Below are 18,679 nucleotides of genomic sequence, written 5' to 3' on the forward strand. Positions count from 1 at the left end.
TCAACTGCTTTTCAAAACGTTATAATAGAATATTTTTTCATTAAGTACTTTTCGAATTATAAGGCTTGAAATTTTGCATTATCGCCGGCATTAGCACTCAAGACAGCCAACCAATGTGCAACAGCTAGAACTTTTTGAATGTGATTCAGGGTCATGACCTTGATTACATTTGTCAAGATTTAGATCATGAAGATTGTTCCTCTTATTTTCATTTTTATGTAAAAGAGTACTGTAACTTATTATTATGTTTATGTTGTATAATATTATGGTAAATTTATATGTTAAGAAAATTTATGTAGAATCAATGTAAAAACCTCCTTCAAAGCCGTAAGGCAAGAAATAAATGTTTATCTATCTATCAGTGTAAACGGGTCATGTGAATTTTTACAAATGAGCTCGAAACTTGATTGGTTAACAATGGAATGGATCACCTGTCTAATTCCATCATGAGTACTTACAGTGCCATTACATGGAGAGCAGTGATGCACATTGCACATTTAAGGTGCATTCCGTTTCACGTATGATGTGCATAATGCATCATTTATCCTTATTTAACATTCGATGATTAACAAGGATAAATCATCAAGGATGCATCATGCGCATCATGCGTGAAACGGAACTCAGCCTTAGCTTCTTAGATTGACAATCTCGACCGTCTTCAGCGTATATCATAAAGGGGGAAAAAGACATTCTAGAAATTCTAGACTAACATATAAGCTTTAATAAATTTTTAAATGATTATATACCCTTCTCATTAATCTATGTATAATCAGTATAATAGTAAAAATGATTTCAAAACGCAACATTTTACGATTAATTGTTAACGATTTTCCATGCGCGTTATATACCGCATTCATAAACGTCACTATATTTGAATAATTAGTTTTCAAGCTTGTTGCTTTTAAAGTTTGTGGTTACATTTAATAAAAAAATTATGTCTATTATATCTTAAAAATTTCCAAATAAGCATATCAATTATCACTATGTGCTTAAAACGGCAGTAATTGATCAGTTACTCTATATAAGTTAAAAAAAGAAAAAATTTTTAAAATACTAAATTTTAACAAAAGAAGGTGGTCGAATATCTACACAAGTAAGATTTTTGCAACATTCATTTATTTATAATTTTTACATGTACAAACAAGAAAATTACCTTTAATTATTTTCTCTATTCATATTTTTTGTTGACAACAACTTATTTTACTAAATTATAAATATTTGTAAATAAATATTTATAAAAATTATGTTATTAATTATTAATAAAAATGTAGCAATTTATATTGCTATGTACAAAATGATAAATTTGACATTTATTGATTCTTCATTTAAACAGACGATTTATAAATAAATTTATACTTATAAAATTAATTTTCTATCGCAAATACAGACAAGTACGAACATATTTAAAACATTAACACTGATTCGTTAATTTGATATAAATTAAAATTTCTATTCAAAGTAAGTTAATTTTATGCGTTCTAATTAAATTTATCTTAATTTAGTGTTTCATGTTAAAGTAAATAAAAAAATCGGTTAAATTTTGTGTATATTTTAAAAATTATTTTAAAATATATAAAATCTATATTAGCATTCATCTCCGTAGCGATATAATTCCTATAATATTTATATGTAAAAATGATTTTGAAGTTTCAATGAATAAGCAAATGCGCGTGTAGTATAATAGTATTAACGTACATATATACTTTCAATATTTATCAAGAAAATATATTTAATTCTATGTCTAGCAATTTTATGTTACATTTCTTCAAATTTTCGGAGAAGTATAGTATGAAATTATTTGTTGGATATGACAAATTGAGCAATAGCAGATTAATGAGATATTTCTAAGAATTTTCTTTTTTATTTTATTAATATTATTAAATAGAAAAATTATAAATTATAGTTTATTTTCATTATTTGATAAAACTCAATAACATATTTGTTTACTCAATAACATATTTGTTACTCAATAACATATTTCTTTATGATTTAAAATCTACATACAAGTTTGCGACAAAGTATATTAATTAAATCAGGATAACGAATAATAAATACAGTTCGATAAAGAAATCCTCTTTTCTTAATTTATATAAATTGAAATAGATTCAATAATGATATTTAAGTTTACAATTTAGATAAAAATTCGCAAAAATAAATTAAAGCTTATTGATATGACAAAATGCATTAATTATTAACAATTTATAAGAACGGGGAACATTTTTTTGTCGTCAACGCAGATAACGTCAAGACGATAACAATTATTTAACGCGTTCGCCTTCATTTATTCTTAAATTTCTAAATAAGATTAATATATCACTGTTTTTTTCTAAATACATTACAATGAAATAAAAAGTTATATTTTTTTTATATTATATGTATACATAATTATCGCATATTGTAGAAATGTAATTTATAATAAAATATACATATATTTCAATAATTAATCCTTTAACTATACTCTCATTCTGTTTATTCATTAATTTATTAATTTATTAACTTAAGCACAAATTTTTTGAATTTGTTGTAAAACAAATATTATATTCTGATGAATAAAATTAAAAATTATGTATATACAATCTTTGTGTTAAAGGATTAAATCAATTTATTTATGTTTTTACAAATATTCTTATCTATTTTCCTTTGTATCTATAATATTGTTCTTGCGTCGATATTTTCCTATAATTTTCTCTACTAAATATTCATATTGCAGATAGATTGATTTAATAGCTATACGTGGATACTTTTCAGCTGCGAGGCTAGTATCGATTATTACCGATAAACTAGAATTCAATATCGATATTCCCGTATCTCCGTTTCGAGGAAATATACTCGACATATTTTCCAAATTTCATTAATCGTTATTTTTTATACATTTTTGATAAAGAAAGGAATTCAATATTGTTAATAGAAGAATGGTCAATTTCAAAGAATGCGGCTAAATGGGTATTGGGCATGTTCCCCCAATCTAATTAAGGAAATAAGAGATTGAATGTACCAAATAAAAGATCTCATTGAGTTGAAAGCAAATATATAAGTTGTTTGTATCGATTTTGCATCGATTTTCCGTTCCAAAATTATAGGGTTTCAAATTCAAAACAGTTTTTTATTATAAAAAATACAAAAACGTTGGAGTTGTGCTGCATATAAGAAGTCGTTTGAAAACTTATGACTTTTATTTTTCAGTGGAGATTACATCAGAATATCATTCAGTAGAGATTACATAAAAAATCGGAAATCTAAGTGTTCCAATTGAACTTGTACTTCCGATTGATTTTTGACAATAAAAGTCACTAATCTCACTAATCGATTTGAATATACAAAAACAAGAAACAAGAACGTTTAAATCCGTTAATTTAATTGTACAGAAATACATGTATTTTCAAAAATGACAACTATACGTGACTATATATTACACTTCGAAGATGCCAGAGGATTTGCGGATTATTATCGTGACGTGATCCAATGCTAATGGTACAACACGGTAATAATCCACAAAACCTCTAGCATGTTCAAAGGAAATATATTCGAAAACCTCAAAAATATATTATCAATATATTGCATTATTTTAAGTACGATTACACTTCACTGACTAATAAGAGATAGCAATGTAAAATGATAATCATTTCCTGATAGTATTTGACAATTATGATCCATATAACGATAATATGGCCGTGCTGCATATAATAAAAAACTGGTTTGAATTTGGAACCTTTAGAACCCTATAACTTTGCAACGGATAATCGATGCAAAATAAAACTTATACATTTGTGTTTTCAGCTCAATGATATTTTTCATTTGGTACGTACCCCAACGGCACAAAAGTTGCAGCAATATTGCTACAACTTTTATGCTGTTGATATATTTTAATCCCTTATTTCTCTAACTGGATTGGAAAAATATTTTCCGCATTCTTTGTAATAAAATTTGACTTAACAATTTGTTGTTTTTCTGTAGACTTTAATGTTAGAATTTTTAACTAATTTAACTTAAGTGACATCTACATACAGTAACATCTTCTTATTATAAATTCTTGTCACAGTATGTAGATAGTATATTTATAATTATGAAGCATGAACTTTTGCCTTAATGCCTTTTCATTTTTGTTTGAGTTTATTAAAAAAATCCATTTTTTAAAGAAAAGGATAATCTCGATCTATAAGATCGTGAAATGCTTAGATAAAATTAAATGCAATTCAATTTGAGCATTTTCTTCGATCGCACAACGAGCACTTATATAATATATTTGATTGAAGAACAATACGCATTAAGTCAGAGGATATTGAAAGATGTTATACATATATAAAATAATATAAAAAAATAAAGAAACAGAGAAACGGGGTAGGAGCATAAAAACGACGTAATTCGCAATTAAAACGTGAATAGATAGCCTCGCAGCCGCGCGTGCGACAATGAACAAATGACGCGACACGAGCCGCATGGCTTGCCAAAGAAACGTCGGTTTGCTCGCTATTAGTCAAGCAAGCACCGAAGCTTATTTGGCAAAAGGCTCCGATTCGAAAGCCTCTCTGTGAGGACATGTGCGTTCAGCTTGGTCGTTGCAAGCAATCGCAACATCGAGCAATAGTTTTTTCAACAGAGATAACAGTTGTATCATTGCTAAATTATAATCGATTTAAAATGGCATACATCAGTGACTATTAAACCTCTTGCGTTTATATATATTTTTGTATACAATATTTCTGGTCTTAAAAAGTATTATAAGTTATAATCATTCATAATTTAATTAAGAAATAAAATTAGTAATTGGCGTTTAAAATATATTCCGTATTGTGGGCAAGTATATTTATATGGCCATACCCTGGCCAGGGCTTGACATGTGTATTCGAAATACTTTTTTATTTGAAAAATAGTAAGATAATTGTACTTTACATTTCAGCTGAGCACATGAAAATACTTTGTATTTTGTATTTCATAAAAGCATATAAAGTATTCTGTATTTTGTATTTCAAATACTAAGATTGATACTCAATCTCTTATTATTTGGACAAAATACATAAAATGTTCAATGTTTCGATTTTAAATACAAAATATGTACTACCTTCACTGCTTCGCTGAAATATCAAATACAAAATATTATACGTTTTTGTATTGTAAAACCTCTTTTTTAAATAAAAGTAAATACATGGTCAGTCCTGATACTAACTATATGGCCGTAATTTTTATATTATATAAGAACATATTAAAATATTTTAAGTACTCTAGTTATACATATATATACATATATATATACACAATGTATGTATAGTTATACATATATATATAGAATAACATATTTTATATATATATGTATGTATAACATGTTACGATAGTTATACAGATTATATATGTATAATATAAATATTCATTGAGGATCACAGATGTATATCTTTATAACATACTAAATTAAATGCTGAAGCTGATTCAACAGTTTTCTCTGCTGAATAAAAATTTTCTAAAAAATCCAATGAGGTTAAACTCAATTTAGCAGATGAGACCAATTTTTATCAAAAGCTGTAAATTCATTAGTCGCGGTACGAATGAAGCTGAAGGCTCACGTTGTGCTTTGTTTTTCGTTTGCTTTGCGTTGCATTTGTTAGGGTGGAAGGTATCGTGGGTTATTATAATCTTCACAGTTGTTATATTCGTATATTTGTTAATTCTGTAGCTGTTGTTGCACTTGGACGAGCTACAGGAGAAAAGGAACAGCGGATTTAATTTTTTTATTTGAGCCGCGAAACAGCTCTGAATTTCTGAATTTTTGATATTTCATTGATTGTCTGTTTAAATTAATAATGTGTGTTTAATAAAATTTTAAAAAATTCTAGCGCTGTTCGCTTTCGATCAGTGACTGTAGAAGTGGAGTACTCGTTTACACGCAAGATAATAATGGATCATGCAGTATCATGCAAAGTGTTGCTGTATATTTATTTGAAAGTCGAACGTCAAAGCTACTGCCTATATTAATTAATTTGATTTTAACCATTAACTACACAAAACATATTGTTTAAGTTACTTATAAAATATTTCAAAATAATTATGTTAAAGTATTTTTTTATGAAACTATTATATAAATTGTATAAAGATACAGAAGTTACATATAAAGAAAATGTTTTTAGATAAAATGAGTAAAGAATATTACTACAGAAATATCTTCTTATTAGAAAAAAAATAATTATATAAGTGATAATTTATTATAAATATAATAAAATAATTACATAAATAAGACTATTCTTTTTTATTCTTTTTAAGAAGTATATAAAATATACAAAGATGGCAAAAGATTAACATGTTTCTTATAACGTCATTATCGTCACTTTTTTATAATAATAGGGAGTTTTTGCAATAACGTGAATCCAAATACGGTGAACGCTAAGATCAGGTTATCTTCTTCTTAACAACTAATTAAGAAAAGGATAATGTGACTTTAGTGTTCACCGTATCTGGATTCACGTTATTGCAAAAACTTCCTAATTGGTAATGAAGTTACAATTTTTCATGGTAGAAAATAACTCGTTACTTGAAGAAAATAATTCGTTATTTAACGTTAGTATTTGTTACGTAACGTTACGTAATAAGTAAAGTAATGTATTACTTTCTTCAAGTAATGAGATATTTTCATTTTTTAATGAGAAACGCGTAATGGGAACTTTTAAAAGTGACTGTTTCAACGCTGGTTATCGTTATATCGTTATGAAAAATTGTACCTAACGTTATTATAACTCATTACCAAATCGTTATTATAAAAAAAATGACGGTAATATGTTGGCGTTGCTTGTCATTCTTGAAAGTATATAATAAATATAGTTAAATAATTTTTTTGCGCATCATTTCACTGCGTTGATAAAAAGGTTAAATTTTGACTTATTTCGCTTTTCTATCCACGCAGCGAAATATACATAAAATTAATCTTTATGCAAACAAAAGAGTCTTTAAGTATAAAAATATAAGTTTAAGTATAAAAATATATGTTTTGTGTTGACTTTCTATAAATCGTACGGCTTTACAACGCTACAATCCATGCACTCAACTTCATTTTTATTTACGTGCGACTCTATCTTTTCTTAGGTTCTGAAACTTTATTAATATAATGATCTAGACTCTTATGTGTGTGCCTAATTTCAGAAGATTTTTAGCAAATTTTTGGGTTATTGAACTTTTACGTAAATTTATAGTTAGAATCTTTAAGTTTCCAAATTTTGTAAATACATTTTTTAACAAATTTCTTTCTAACTTTTGAATCATTTTTCTAAAGCTGAATCTTACTTTAAATTTTGTATTTCTTAAATTCATTTCAATCTTTGAATTTTTAAATATTTATTATCAAAAAACTCGAAATTCTTTATATTTTTATTTTATAATTTTTACAGAAAAAATTTTTATATAGCATGAAATGGATTTTAATTACTTTGTTATCCAATCTTCTAAGATTTTTCAGACAAAATGTTTTTTTTAAATATACGTTTTAAAAAACTTGCGCATATATGCGGCCAAGGAACTTGAGAAAATCATCTTCGCTGCTCGTCGGCTGGTTATCTCTGCGTCTGTCAGCTTTGTCTGTGCATGCTGCAACCATGCCTTCTAACAATAAGATAGAATACCTTTCTATCGTACAAGCTCGCCTTCTATTGTAAATTCATTTATCTCCCATCTCTCTTATTTTAAGTATGTGAGAATACTCTTCCTAAAACTACCAAAATGTATCTACAAGGAAGTTATAGAGTAAGAAGAATTTAAGAAGAATGCAAAAATTAAAAAATCAAGCTATTTGAAAGAGAGAGAGAGGGGGGAAAGAGGAAGAGAGAGAGAGAGAGAGAATGATGGAGAAAGAAAAAAAGAGACAGGAAAAATGATGATGTAAAGAAGAGAAAAAGAAAATCATAATTAGATACAATCAAGGAAGCATTCTACTAAATCGATTGAATTGCACGATGAATGAACGCCATTTGTCATTACAGTGTCACCAATATTGTCATATAGTCATTATTTTATGAGTGCAGTACATGATACGTTATCAGTATTATTATATAAACCTTTGAATTTTAAAATCTATCGTGTAGAATAATATATCGATTATTAGCTGTATAATTCTGAAGAAATTAATACACAAGGTAATAATTTTATCCATTTAGCATATTACTAATATTTTTAGATATACATATGAAAATATTCTTATTATAAAATTGTATCAAATTTTTGTTTTTCACTATTTTTTTAGTACTCACTCCATATAAAAAAATCAAAATTTCTGAAACCTTTATGTATGTTAACATTTTTTATACGTATGTAATACGTGATGTACAATCGGCGTTCATACCTCGTCTAATTTTGTTGTGCTTCTTTATAAGTTTTTGCATCAAACGAAACTCGACCAGTCGCGTCGAACATTGTCGCATTAGAATAAAACGAACATCACAGTGAGGTGCATTATTGTGAGAAGAATTCAAAAGCTAGAGTATCCACATTTTGTTTCTTCTCTTTATCGTAATATCGAGATAAAGGGCTAAATCATCATCGATGTTCCTGAACGACAGTCGAGTACATGCAGCCCGGTAACGCTAAGGAAGAAGTTTACGTTCTACTGAAGTTATATTCTACTTGTCAATTTAAAACTATGTATTGTATCTTTTTTTAAGATTTAGGAATTTTTAAGAATAAACAATAAATATTTACAATCAACTATATAATTGCCAAATATTTAAAGCATCAAAAATGCTAGAAATAAGAAATATTGTAGAATTATATAATTTAAATAATAATTTGCAATATATCTGTATGCAATGTATGTCAAATGATATTACAGAAACAATTAAATTTTCTAATGGAATTATTGCATTAAGTCAATTTTGCTACAAAACGGCTTTTATCATTCAAACTTAGATTAATTAGATCACGTAATTTAACTCTATTTCAGATTTAGCTTGTTTTTCAATAAAATTCCTTCCTCAGGGTTTATATTACTAATAATGATGCTAGCGTGCTTGCTCGAAGAGCAACTAATAAAGAACCCGGACTCGCCCCGTAAATGTTAGAGATGTCGATTAGATAGTAGGGATGATTTCTACACGAGAAACGCCTAAGTACTATCGATGCTGTCTAAGGCCAATGATCGGAACGAACGATGTTCACAAATTGGGCAAATCTTGCTATGGAAAACAAGACGAAATTTTCTATTAGAGTTACAGTAATTAATAATTATCTAATTCTATTCCAAGATAAGTTTATCATAATATTTATTATTAATGCTATTTAATAACTTTCTTTAGCTTTCTTTCATCTTTCATTTAAAAGTAGATGCCCAGTCTAACTCTCTTATTGAGAATTTAATCAGCTGCATTACACTAGATTATAATTTCACACAACTATATAGTCCAAAATCACACAACAGCAGACAGACCATGTTTCAATACCATAACAATATCATTCAATCTATGCTCTGTCATTTAGTACGTTAACAGTGTTTGTCAGATGTTCATATTTCAAATATCAGTTTGGACCATAATTATGGCATAGAACCATAATTGTGTGAAATTACGGTGCCTACAATCTGCTATCCATAAAATTAACAAAAATAAATGTAAAAGGATTTAAATATTTTAAATGAAAAATATTTAATAATGTGATATTGTCACACATTATTTAACAGAATATACATGTATTATTTTATTACTGTGTTACTGCATTTAAATACTTAATATAAAGCAACTTGAATGTGCATCAATTCAGTGTACTGCAAATGACCGAATTCACCATCATATTATGTTTACCTCAAAGGATTTGTCCTTCGAGGGAAACGTAAATTAATTAATAAAATTAATTTGAGCAACATTATAATGAATAATTTTTTACGAGAATACACGAATATACTGTATCTTACTTGCAAACGTCTATTTATATATATATATATTTCTTTAGCTTAACATATACCGAACTCATCTTATAACATTATCATCTTCTATTAAGCATACGGTATCTATTATAAGATATGCAAAACTTTGATAAAATTTTTATATTACAGAAATATATTCAATTTCTATGCGATCCAATGGATGGATAACATGCGCTTAAAAGAGGCACGAAGTTAATAATAATGATATACATCAATCGTCCATCGCTCTATATGCTTTTGACTACTTTCTTCAATATCTCGAAGGATCTAACCTTCGGGATCGAAGTTGGCTTTAATCGTTCGTTCCGACGACTGGTCGTGTTGTCGATTTGTCGACTCGCTAAAATTTCTACAAAGGATATGATTGGACACCACTGCGGTGGGTGGATCGAATTAATTGATGTTATACGATATGATTATTGCAACGTTCTACAAAGCAAGCGGAGGCTCTTAAGATTGTCGAACGCAGAATAAGGATAGTCGACAGGATCAGTAGGAGTACGGAATTCGAGCTCGAGGTTGGGGGTACACGATTGCACATATCCTCCTCACAGAAGCACATGTGACCAGTGCCGGTACTTTCCATCATGCACACGTGGTCCACCATGAATAAGTTTATTTGTAGCTGCGCGGTGCAGGTTCTTCTTACGCTTTCGTACGCTGTAAGCCAAAGGGAATAATGAGCAATAAGTAAGTTTCTGATGATTGTAAAAATTTACCTAATTTATATTTATTATATTAATTACTTTATATTTACTATTATATACAGGGTGTCCCAATAACTATATTACCACCTAAAATATCTTTTAATCTATAAGATGTAGAGAAAAATTTATATAACCAAAATTACACGATGTAAAGTGGGCTCATCATATGATGATAATAATTTTTGTCCAGATGGAGGCGCTTCGGAGATTTTAAGATCAACTTCCTTTTTTTAAATGGAATTATATGAATTTTTTTTACACAATATGATTCCTCTAATTATTCTGTATAAAAAAGTATTAAGACCATGGTACCGAAAAATCAATAGTTTACGAGATATTTTATACTTTATTCTGGCACATATTGACATAAAATATTAAATAACTCATAAACTAATAATTTTTTGATAATTGTACTTTAATACTTTTATGAACAGAATAATGATGAATTAATTGGAGTAAAGAAAATACATAGTTGCTTATTTAAAAAATTATCCATTTTGCAGTCATATCTTTTTAAAGCATCAAAAATTTATTAATTTACGAGTTATTTAACATTTTATGTCAATATATGCCAGAATAAAGTATAAAATATTTCGTAAACTATTGATTTTTCGATGCTATTATCTTAATACTTTTTATGAAGAATAATTAGGGAAATCATTTATGTAAAAAAATTTATATAATTCCATTTAAAAAAATGAAGTTGACCTTCAAATCTCCTAAGCGCCTCCAAAAAAATTATTATCGCCATATAATAGCTTCCTTCATATCGTACAATTTTGGTTGTACAAATTTTTCTCTAGACATATATTCGAAAATATTTCAGGTGGTAATAGTTATTGGGACACCCTGTATAGGTATATATCTAACATGGTCGATTAAGATACATGCTGTTATAATGATTCTTTAATATATATAACTGTTTTATACCATAATACCATAATTAACTAAAAAAAACGTTCAAGTGTAAAATTAAAGAAAATCTTAATTTTCATAAAGATAAAGTAGATGGATTTTATTACGGCTGATAAACGAGATTTACAAGTGATATCATTTCTTTTTTAAGAAAAATCAGTTTTTATATTTCTAAGTGAGTGAATGTTTCTAAGTGTTTTTCTATGATCGCGCGCACACCAAAATAATAAGGAATACAAAAAAAACATTTTGATCAAGTTATATGGATATCCCTTGCAAGATCACTTCTAGAGCAAGTAGAGCGGACTGAACTGAGTCGAAAAGTTTACCATTTTGCAATTTTTGCAATACTTTAGCAGGTATTAATTTCTAAACATCACCAAATAAGCACATATCCGAACGGACTACCGTCAAGTATACGCTTTCACGTGAAATAAACTTTAATTGAGTTGGAAAAAGTTTTTAAATTAAAAGAAAAGGTAAATGGTATTAAAAGAAATTAAAAGAAAAGATAGGGCTATTTTGAAAATTTTATATTTTCGAGTGCTTTCGAAATTATAAAACTTTTATTCAAAATATTTTTTGTATTTCCCTTTGTTTTGGAGATATTCGCTTAGAAACGAAAAAATATTTTTCAAAAGAATGTTTCCTTAAAACCTTTTATCAGCCAACAAGAAATTGATTCACCATTAGATCTATGTTTGAGTTCTATCTACTTTATACATGCAAATTTCAGTCTTTTTTATTTTATACTTGCCAGATTTCGCTTGTGAGATGTTGAACGTCATTAAATTAGTTTCTTTAAATTTAATCAACTATGATATACAGTCTAAATTATGAAAAGTCTAATAGACATTTTAATTTGCTCTAAAAAAGGCAGATTTCTTGTAATGAAGATAAATACTTACGTGATTTTGCGTTGCGAACCATTTTCACGCAGCATCCATTACATGTCATCAGCGGTGGTTGGTCTCTGGGTAGTGCAGTATAGTTGAAAGGATCCTTGCATCTGAGATCCGTCCATGAATCACATTCGTAGCAGTAAATGGAACGAGCTGTGAAATAGATGCGCTTTCAAAGACCATATTTTCTCCTTATCGCACTTGGGAAAAAATGTACAAAGTTAAAAAAATATCATAATCCTTCTACGATAGACACTTATTTTTAACAATGTTAAATTTATTTACAGATTCCTACTTTCATTTAGTGTTAAACATGACTCTGTGACATTTTGTTACAAAAGTAATTAATAATCATTAATAACAATGAATAATAACTTTTAATCAAATGTGTATATTCAGTAAATATTATCAACATTTGTAAATAATAAGCTATTAATCAATAAGCTATATTTAGCGCTTTATTATACATATATACACATACATATATATGTATATTTAAATATAAGGATTACACAATTTCCCGAGTGCACATTTTTTATGTAAAGTTTCATGTATCGATGAGCGCGTTCTAAAAGTGAGTTCTAAAAATGAAATATTAAGCACCGTTCGCTTTCACAACACGATAGATAGTACGTTTTGGTAATGTGGTTATGTTCGATGAAATTAGATGAGAATAAAATAATTAATTTGTATTAATTGCTGAGCGGTATTTATTACAATTTACAAAGATCTGTCATAATTTATCAAAAATTCTACATTTGATTGAAATAACTGTATGTTTCATCAAGCAAAACGTTTTTTGATACAATTTGCGTCCAGTTCGAAGCAAGAGCAATCTCAATCGGATAACTCTCGTTGGAGAACACTTTTCCACCCTGAGGTGGACATTCTGACAAAATCGAATCATTTTGCCGCGAACGCATTGAGCTTCATCGAACTTTATAGAGTCCTTAGCAAACGATAACATGGTACGAGCATACCGAGGAGAGTAAGCTGGCTTAATCACTCACTCTGGCACTCCGCATGACAGACGGTGGCAACCGCGAGTACAATTGCCGCTGAAAACGAAAGATTCGTTACTGTTTTAGGCAATGTGTGTTGGCATTTCGCGCAGGTAGCTAGCTTAAGTAACTTGGTGTGATCTGTGGTAACGCAAGCAACAGGACTAGCGCTATTATATAACAGCTACGGTGACTGCAACTATCATTACAATCGCTACTATCTCCTTAGCGCGGCTCTAGCATATCGATATTAATGATGTTTGGGGACTGCTGATAATTGTGCTAGCTAATAATGCTATCCGATTAATAAAAAAAAATCGTGCGGCAGTCAGTCCATATTTTTCTGTTTGCTGAATAATTCTAATCTTTTTGCACTTTTGTAGATTGTGAGGTATACATGTAAGAATTGGTAACAAAGAATAGAATATAGAAGTATAGGATGTAAAATAGACATTCATGCAGTGTAAACATCTCTAAGTATTTAGAAAGCACACAGTATAGAAAAGTATACAATAGTAAATGATAATATCTGTAGGGATGTAATTTAGAAATCAAACTTGGTCATACACAGTTTTAAAAAAGTCTTGAGATATATTGTATGTTAAAGAACAAGATGTAAATACGCAGAAACATTTTAAGAGGTGATTTTTCACATATCATAAATATTTTAATACACAGTGTGAAAGGCCAAAGGGTTAACAATTTTTACGTATAAAAGTTGTTTCAATATCGATAATAATTGCATTTTATTCATTATATTTATAGTTTGCGATACAGAATAAGATAAATATTGCTATAATTAATGTTTTACAGCGAGTTATACTATATAAGACTATAATAGGTAAGTAAAGTAAATTGATATTCTTACACTCAGAGAAAAAACCATAGTGGTTGCTACCTATATACATATGTAGCAACTATATAAATATATACAAGTTTTATATGTAGAATTAATGCACGTAGTTGAATAAACCACATCTTTTATAATTATTGTGACTATTAAATAGTTTATTTAATTATATACATTAGTTTTTTCAACTATGTAAGGAGGGGGGGTATACTAATTCTACTTATTAAACTTATATAGTTGCCACCTTTGCAATTGCTATCACTATGCCTTTCTCTGAGTGTATGCTTGCACAGTATTTTGATGATTATTGTATAGATATGTACAGAATTTACTGTTATTATTAAAAAAAAGTTTATCTCACAGGATTCTCTAAGGTAATGGAATATCGAGTAAAAGGTATGTGTAGAAGATATGCATAGTAGTATACAAAAATACAGAAACAGGATAGAAAGAAAATGGAAAAAGCACGAGTGGTGTGCAGCAAGTATAAAAATATAGGTAAACTAAAGATAATAAAAGTAAATGCTTTTGTAAATATACATAAATGTGAAACTATTACATTTTGCAAGTTTCTTCGTAAATGAAACATTCAGCAATAATGTCTATATCAGTGAAACAAAATAATTTGGAGATGACTGACGCACTTTTTTGAAAATATCTTCGCATTTGATTTGAAATACAGAGAATTTAAATTTTAAATATAATTTATAAAATTTTATATCAAAATTATTGACTTGTTAGTTTGTTAACAGTTCTTACTATATATGAAATGATGAATGTACATATAATATCAGCCTGTATATCCTTATTCCCACAATCCTCTGTATTTCTCAAATGTGATTTTTCTTCATGAATCTTACGTACGTACGTGTCCACGTACCTAGCAGCATGGAAGCAGCGGCCGTACGCGTGTTGATTGATCTAATATATAACACCTATGATTTCTAGATCGTAACAAAACTCAGTAATTGCAAGATCGTAACCAATTGGGACGATCAGATTTTCATGCTAATGAATATTTTGACGTATGAACCACGATTATATATTTGCATTATAACATTTGTGCTCGAAATTACTTTAACATTAAAAACAGATATTTTGTACTCTGAATATATATGAATTTTTGAAATATATGAATTTTTCTGTCCGAATTTCAAGCAAGAGGATTATAATAGTTATTTCAATTTTAATGAATAAAACTAGACGTTCAGTATGATTGATATTGATGTGTAAGAAAGAAGTCTATTTCAGTTCAAAAATATTTATATATCTTCTTAAAATATAGAAGAACCTTTTGTAATTAAATGGGAAGCCAATCAAGAACGCACGCACACTTACCCACTATCAAATGATTCGTCCACATGCTGACAGCGACAGAATGTCCTTACACTTTGTTTAGCTTCGCGTCATGACGAAACTTTCTTAAATATCGAATAGCGTAACGCTCGATTAGCGCGAACTGATCCAACTGTATATTTCAAGCTGAATATTCCCTGAAATTACGAATCAGTTTTCAAATTAAATTTAGGACAGATTTTTGAAGATGCATAGATCAAACTTGACACTGTAATATCATTTATAACAAATATTTTTCATCAATTCCATTTTAAGTTACCCTAAACGCGAAAGTAGCTGTAAAATTATGCAATTAAAATTATACGATTAAAGTAAGTGCTCAAGTCAGATTAATCTTTTATACTCAGCTGTTTTAAATATAACAATGTAATAATACTAACAAATTGTAGTTACATTCAGATAATTTGTTTTATAAATTCTATAAATAAACTTTTTTATAATGTGATAATATTTCATTTTGATTATATATTTTTTTGTGTTGGAATTTTCTGATATTTATTTCAATCGTTAGTTACTGAATAATATTTTGCTCATTTTGTTGATAACATTGAATTAATGTTAAATAAAAGTTAGTTAAACAAATGTCAGCTTTTTTAAATGTTGATATATTAATTGTTGTTGATATTTGATCATAATAAATGCATACTTACTCATTCTAAATTTATATAGTAACATATGCCTATTTGAGAACTGTCACAAAAAGAGAATGCTTAATTTAAGGCACTTAGCAGCTCTGTAATGTAGTGTGCCTTCCAACGAGCAATTACATCCTTGTCAATGTTAAACAAAGATGACATGATCGCTGTGTCGCACTGTGTCGCTTGTTAGAAGGCACACATAATTGCGCACTAAATCGTTTGACAGAACTTAATATTATGATATTATAGTAATAATAATTATTAATTAATCACGTAACATTTAATTGTACCGTTAAATATTTATATCCTAAAAAATTTCTATACTTAAATTATGATATTAATTACTTAATATATTGATTATGAAAATTAAACAGTATATTACAAGATATAAGATATAAGAATACATCTTTGAAATAAATGTGTAATTACATTGTAAAGGTATGTGAATTAAGACAAGAGTAATAAAAATTACACGCACACATATATATAGAAACAATTATGTAATCGTAATTGTTGGACTAATAAAAAAGGTATAAAAATATTTTTTGCATTTTTATTTATTTTAATGCTTCTAAAAGACCAAAATACTCTACTTTTTCTATTGAAAAATTAATAAACATATATTAAGTTATTAATTACATATATCAATATATATATATATCTCAACATCTTCTTTGTGTTGAGTACTTATTCAATATCAAGGACATTAATTATATCTTTTTCAAATCAACTCTTTCGAAATTTTTCAAATTCAATTCAACAAATTAAATTCTTTGTATTTTATATATTATATATTTGTGTGCAAAATATCTAGATATTATTTTACGTTAATAATAACTTAATCGAACAATATTTAGCCAGCTACAATTAAAACATGAAGTAAAACTACACAAAATTTGAAATACATCACTTGAATCTGTGAAATAAATCGAAGCAGATTTAACACATTCATACCTATTCATACACCTAATCATTCACGAATCCCACATACTGTTATTGAACCACGGAATCCGGAAGTGTAGATTTTCTTGTGACAACACTGGCGTTGTTTTAAAATGATGTCTGGAAAACAAAATCTAATTTTTTAAACGAATTATTGTCATTTCTCTCGTGTCGTGATTTCAGATTCGATTCTCGATTTTCTAACGAAATCCGTCATTGCTCTATGCTTATACCTCTTTCTAGCTCAGACACCTTAGCGTGTCCATCGACGAGTCTACATCACCGATGTATAGCGACGGCGAAACGCACATAACAAGGTTACAAGGGTATGCAGCACGATGCAGTTCGCGAAAGCCACGATGCGAATATGTGGTCGCGATTACGCTGTAAATGCAGCGGACAAGTGCTTTCAGGGTACTGGCGAGCGCGCTAGTCAACGCGCCGACCGGAGCATAGATTCAGGTCGATCAATATGACGCTGTCGGCCAATCCGTACCACGTGCTCACGTTGCGGCAACTGTACCGACGAAGCTGCTGCTGCTGCTGCTGCTGCTGCTCTTCGACAAGGGCTTGTACAGTAGTACAATAGTTTTCGTTGATAGCATTCAACGTGAAGCTTTATTTAAAACAGGAGCAACCGCAAATATTCAACCAATTGTACAATTGATATTAAAATAGCCAAAGATAGTAACAGTAATAAGTAATTCCCCATCAAAATCTGTCCAGTGAGACAGCGCTTGCGCACCAATGTGTTCTTTATCTGTAAAGCTGCTAAGCTAAAATAATTAGTGATAATTGAAAATTCTCTTCAACTAAGTATACTAGAAAGATAAACGGATAAGTATCAAAGAAAAGATGTATTTAACCCTAACGGAACAAGTATATTCTGAAAATGTTCAAAGAACATCGAAACGATATGTTACTAGTATTCTTGGAATATTCCATATACGTACTATGATATACGTACTTTGTATGTAATAAGTAAATTCTTGTCTACGCTCTACAGTAGTTTAAACAGTATACACTAAAAACATCCTATAGTACGTACTTATAACATACAGTATTACAGTATTAATATAGTCATACAGTATTAATATGAATTAAAGGTCTAATGCCGGTCGAAGCTAGATCTTAATTGCTTTTTAAATAATTCAAATGTGAATTTTATATATATATATACTATGTAGAGGAAAGTGGGTAAATTGTGCGCACCTAAGGGAAATTTATTGTCTTGGAATGATTTTCTAAGTTCAAAGCAATATAAGTATGGAAATAGAAACCATAAACTTCTTCTACCATTACATATCCTCATATTGAACAGATTTTCGTTCAATAAGGCTGTATTTAGCAAAAAAGAAAAAACGGAAAAGTGAAAAAGTTTCTCGCGCATCGGGTAATTGTGTGCATGGATTGGATAATTGTGAGCAAAGCAAAAGTCGTAGGAAATGAATGAATTATGGAATGTTGACAAAGAAATCAGAA

At 28.6% G+C, this 18,679-nt stretch overlaps 1 protein-coding gene across 3 annotated transcripts; it reads right to left on the reverse strand.

Moving 5' to 3' along the window:
• Nucleotides 1–10,076: 10,076 nt before the first annotated feature.
• qvr (glycosylphosphatidylinositol-anchored protein quiver) lies at nt 10,077–17,604 on the reverse strand. 3 transcript variants are annotated; one of them, XM_018447286.1, is made up of 6 exons: nt 17,431–17,604; nt 17,222–17,317; nt 15,600–15,754; nt 13,421–13,468; nt 12,417–12,563; nt 10,077–10,546 (listed from the first exon to the last, which is right to left on the reverse strand). In XM_018447286.1, exons 3-6 carry the CDS (start codon nt 15,622–15,624, stop codon nt 10,290–10,292), a joined length of 477 nt encoding a protein of 158 aa, XP_018302788.1. In that variant the 5' UTR covers nt 15,625–15,754; nt 17,222–17,317; nt 17,431–17,604; the 3' UTR covers nt 10,077–10,289. The 3 variants fall into 3 exon arrangements, with proteins under 3 accessions (XP_018302788.1, XP_018302787.1, XP_018302789.1); XM_018447285.1 differs by having other exon boundaries at nt 17,210–17,317; XM_018447287.1 differs by lacking the exons at nt 17,222–17,317; nt 17,431–17,604 and having other exon boundaries at nt 15,600–15,759.
• Nucleotides 17,605–18,679: the final 1,075 nt, after the last annotated feature.

The sequence above is a fragment of the Mycetomoellerius zeteki genome, unplaced genomic scaffold (genome assembly GCF_001594055.1).
Source record: "Mycetomoellerius zeteki isolate Tzet28-1 unplaced genomic scaffold, Tzet1.0 scaffold20, whole genome shotgun sequence".
Classification (NCBI taxonomy): domain Eukaryota; kingdom Metazoa; phylum Arthropoda; class Insecta; order Hymenoptera; family Formicidae; genus Mycetomoellerius; species Mycetomoellerius zeteki.

Excerpts from the sequence above, each read along its gene's own strand:
- qvr (XM_018447286.1), bottom strand. The coding sequence starts at position 15,624 with ATGTGGACGAATCATTTGATAGTGG. Across the intron at positions 13,469-15,599 it reads GACGAATCATTTGATAGTGG|CGGCAATTGTACTCGCGGTT; the intron begins GTAAGTGTGCGT and ends TTTCGTTTTCAG. Across the intron at positions 10,547-12,416 it reads GGTTCGCAACGCAAAATCAC|CGTACGAAAGCGTAAGAAGA; the intron begins GTAAGTATTTAT and ends TTTGGCTTACAG.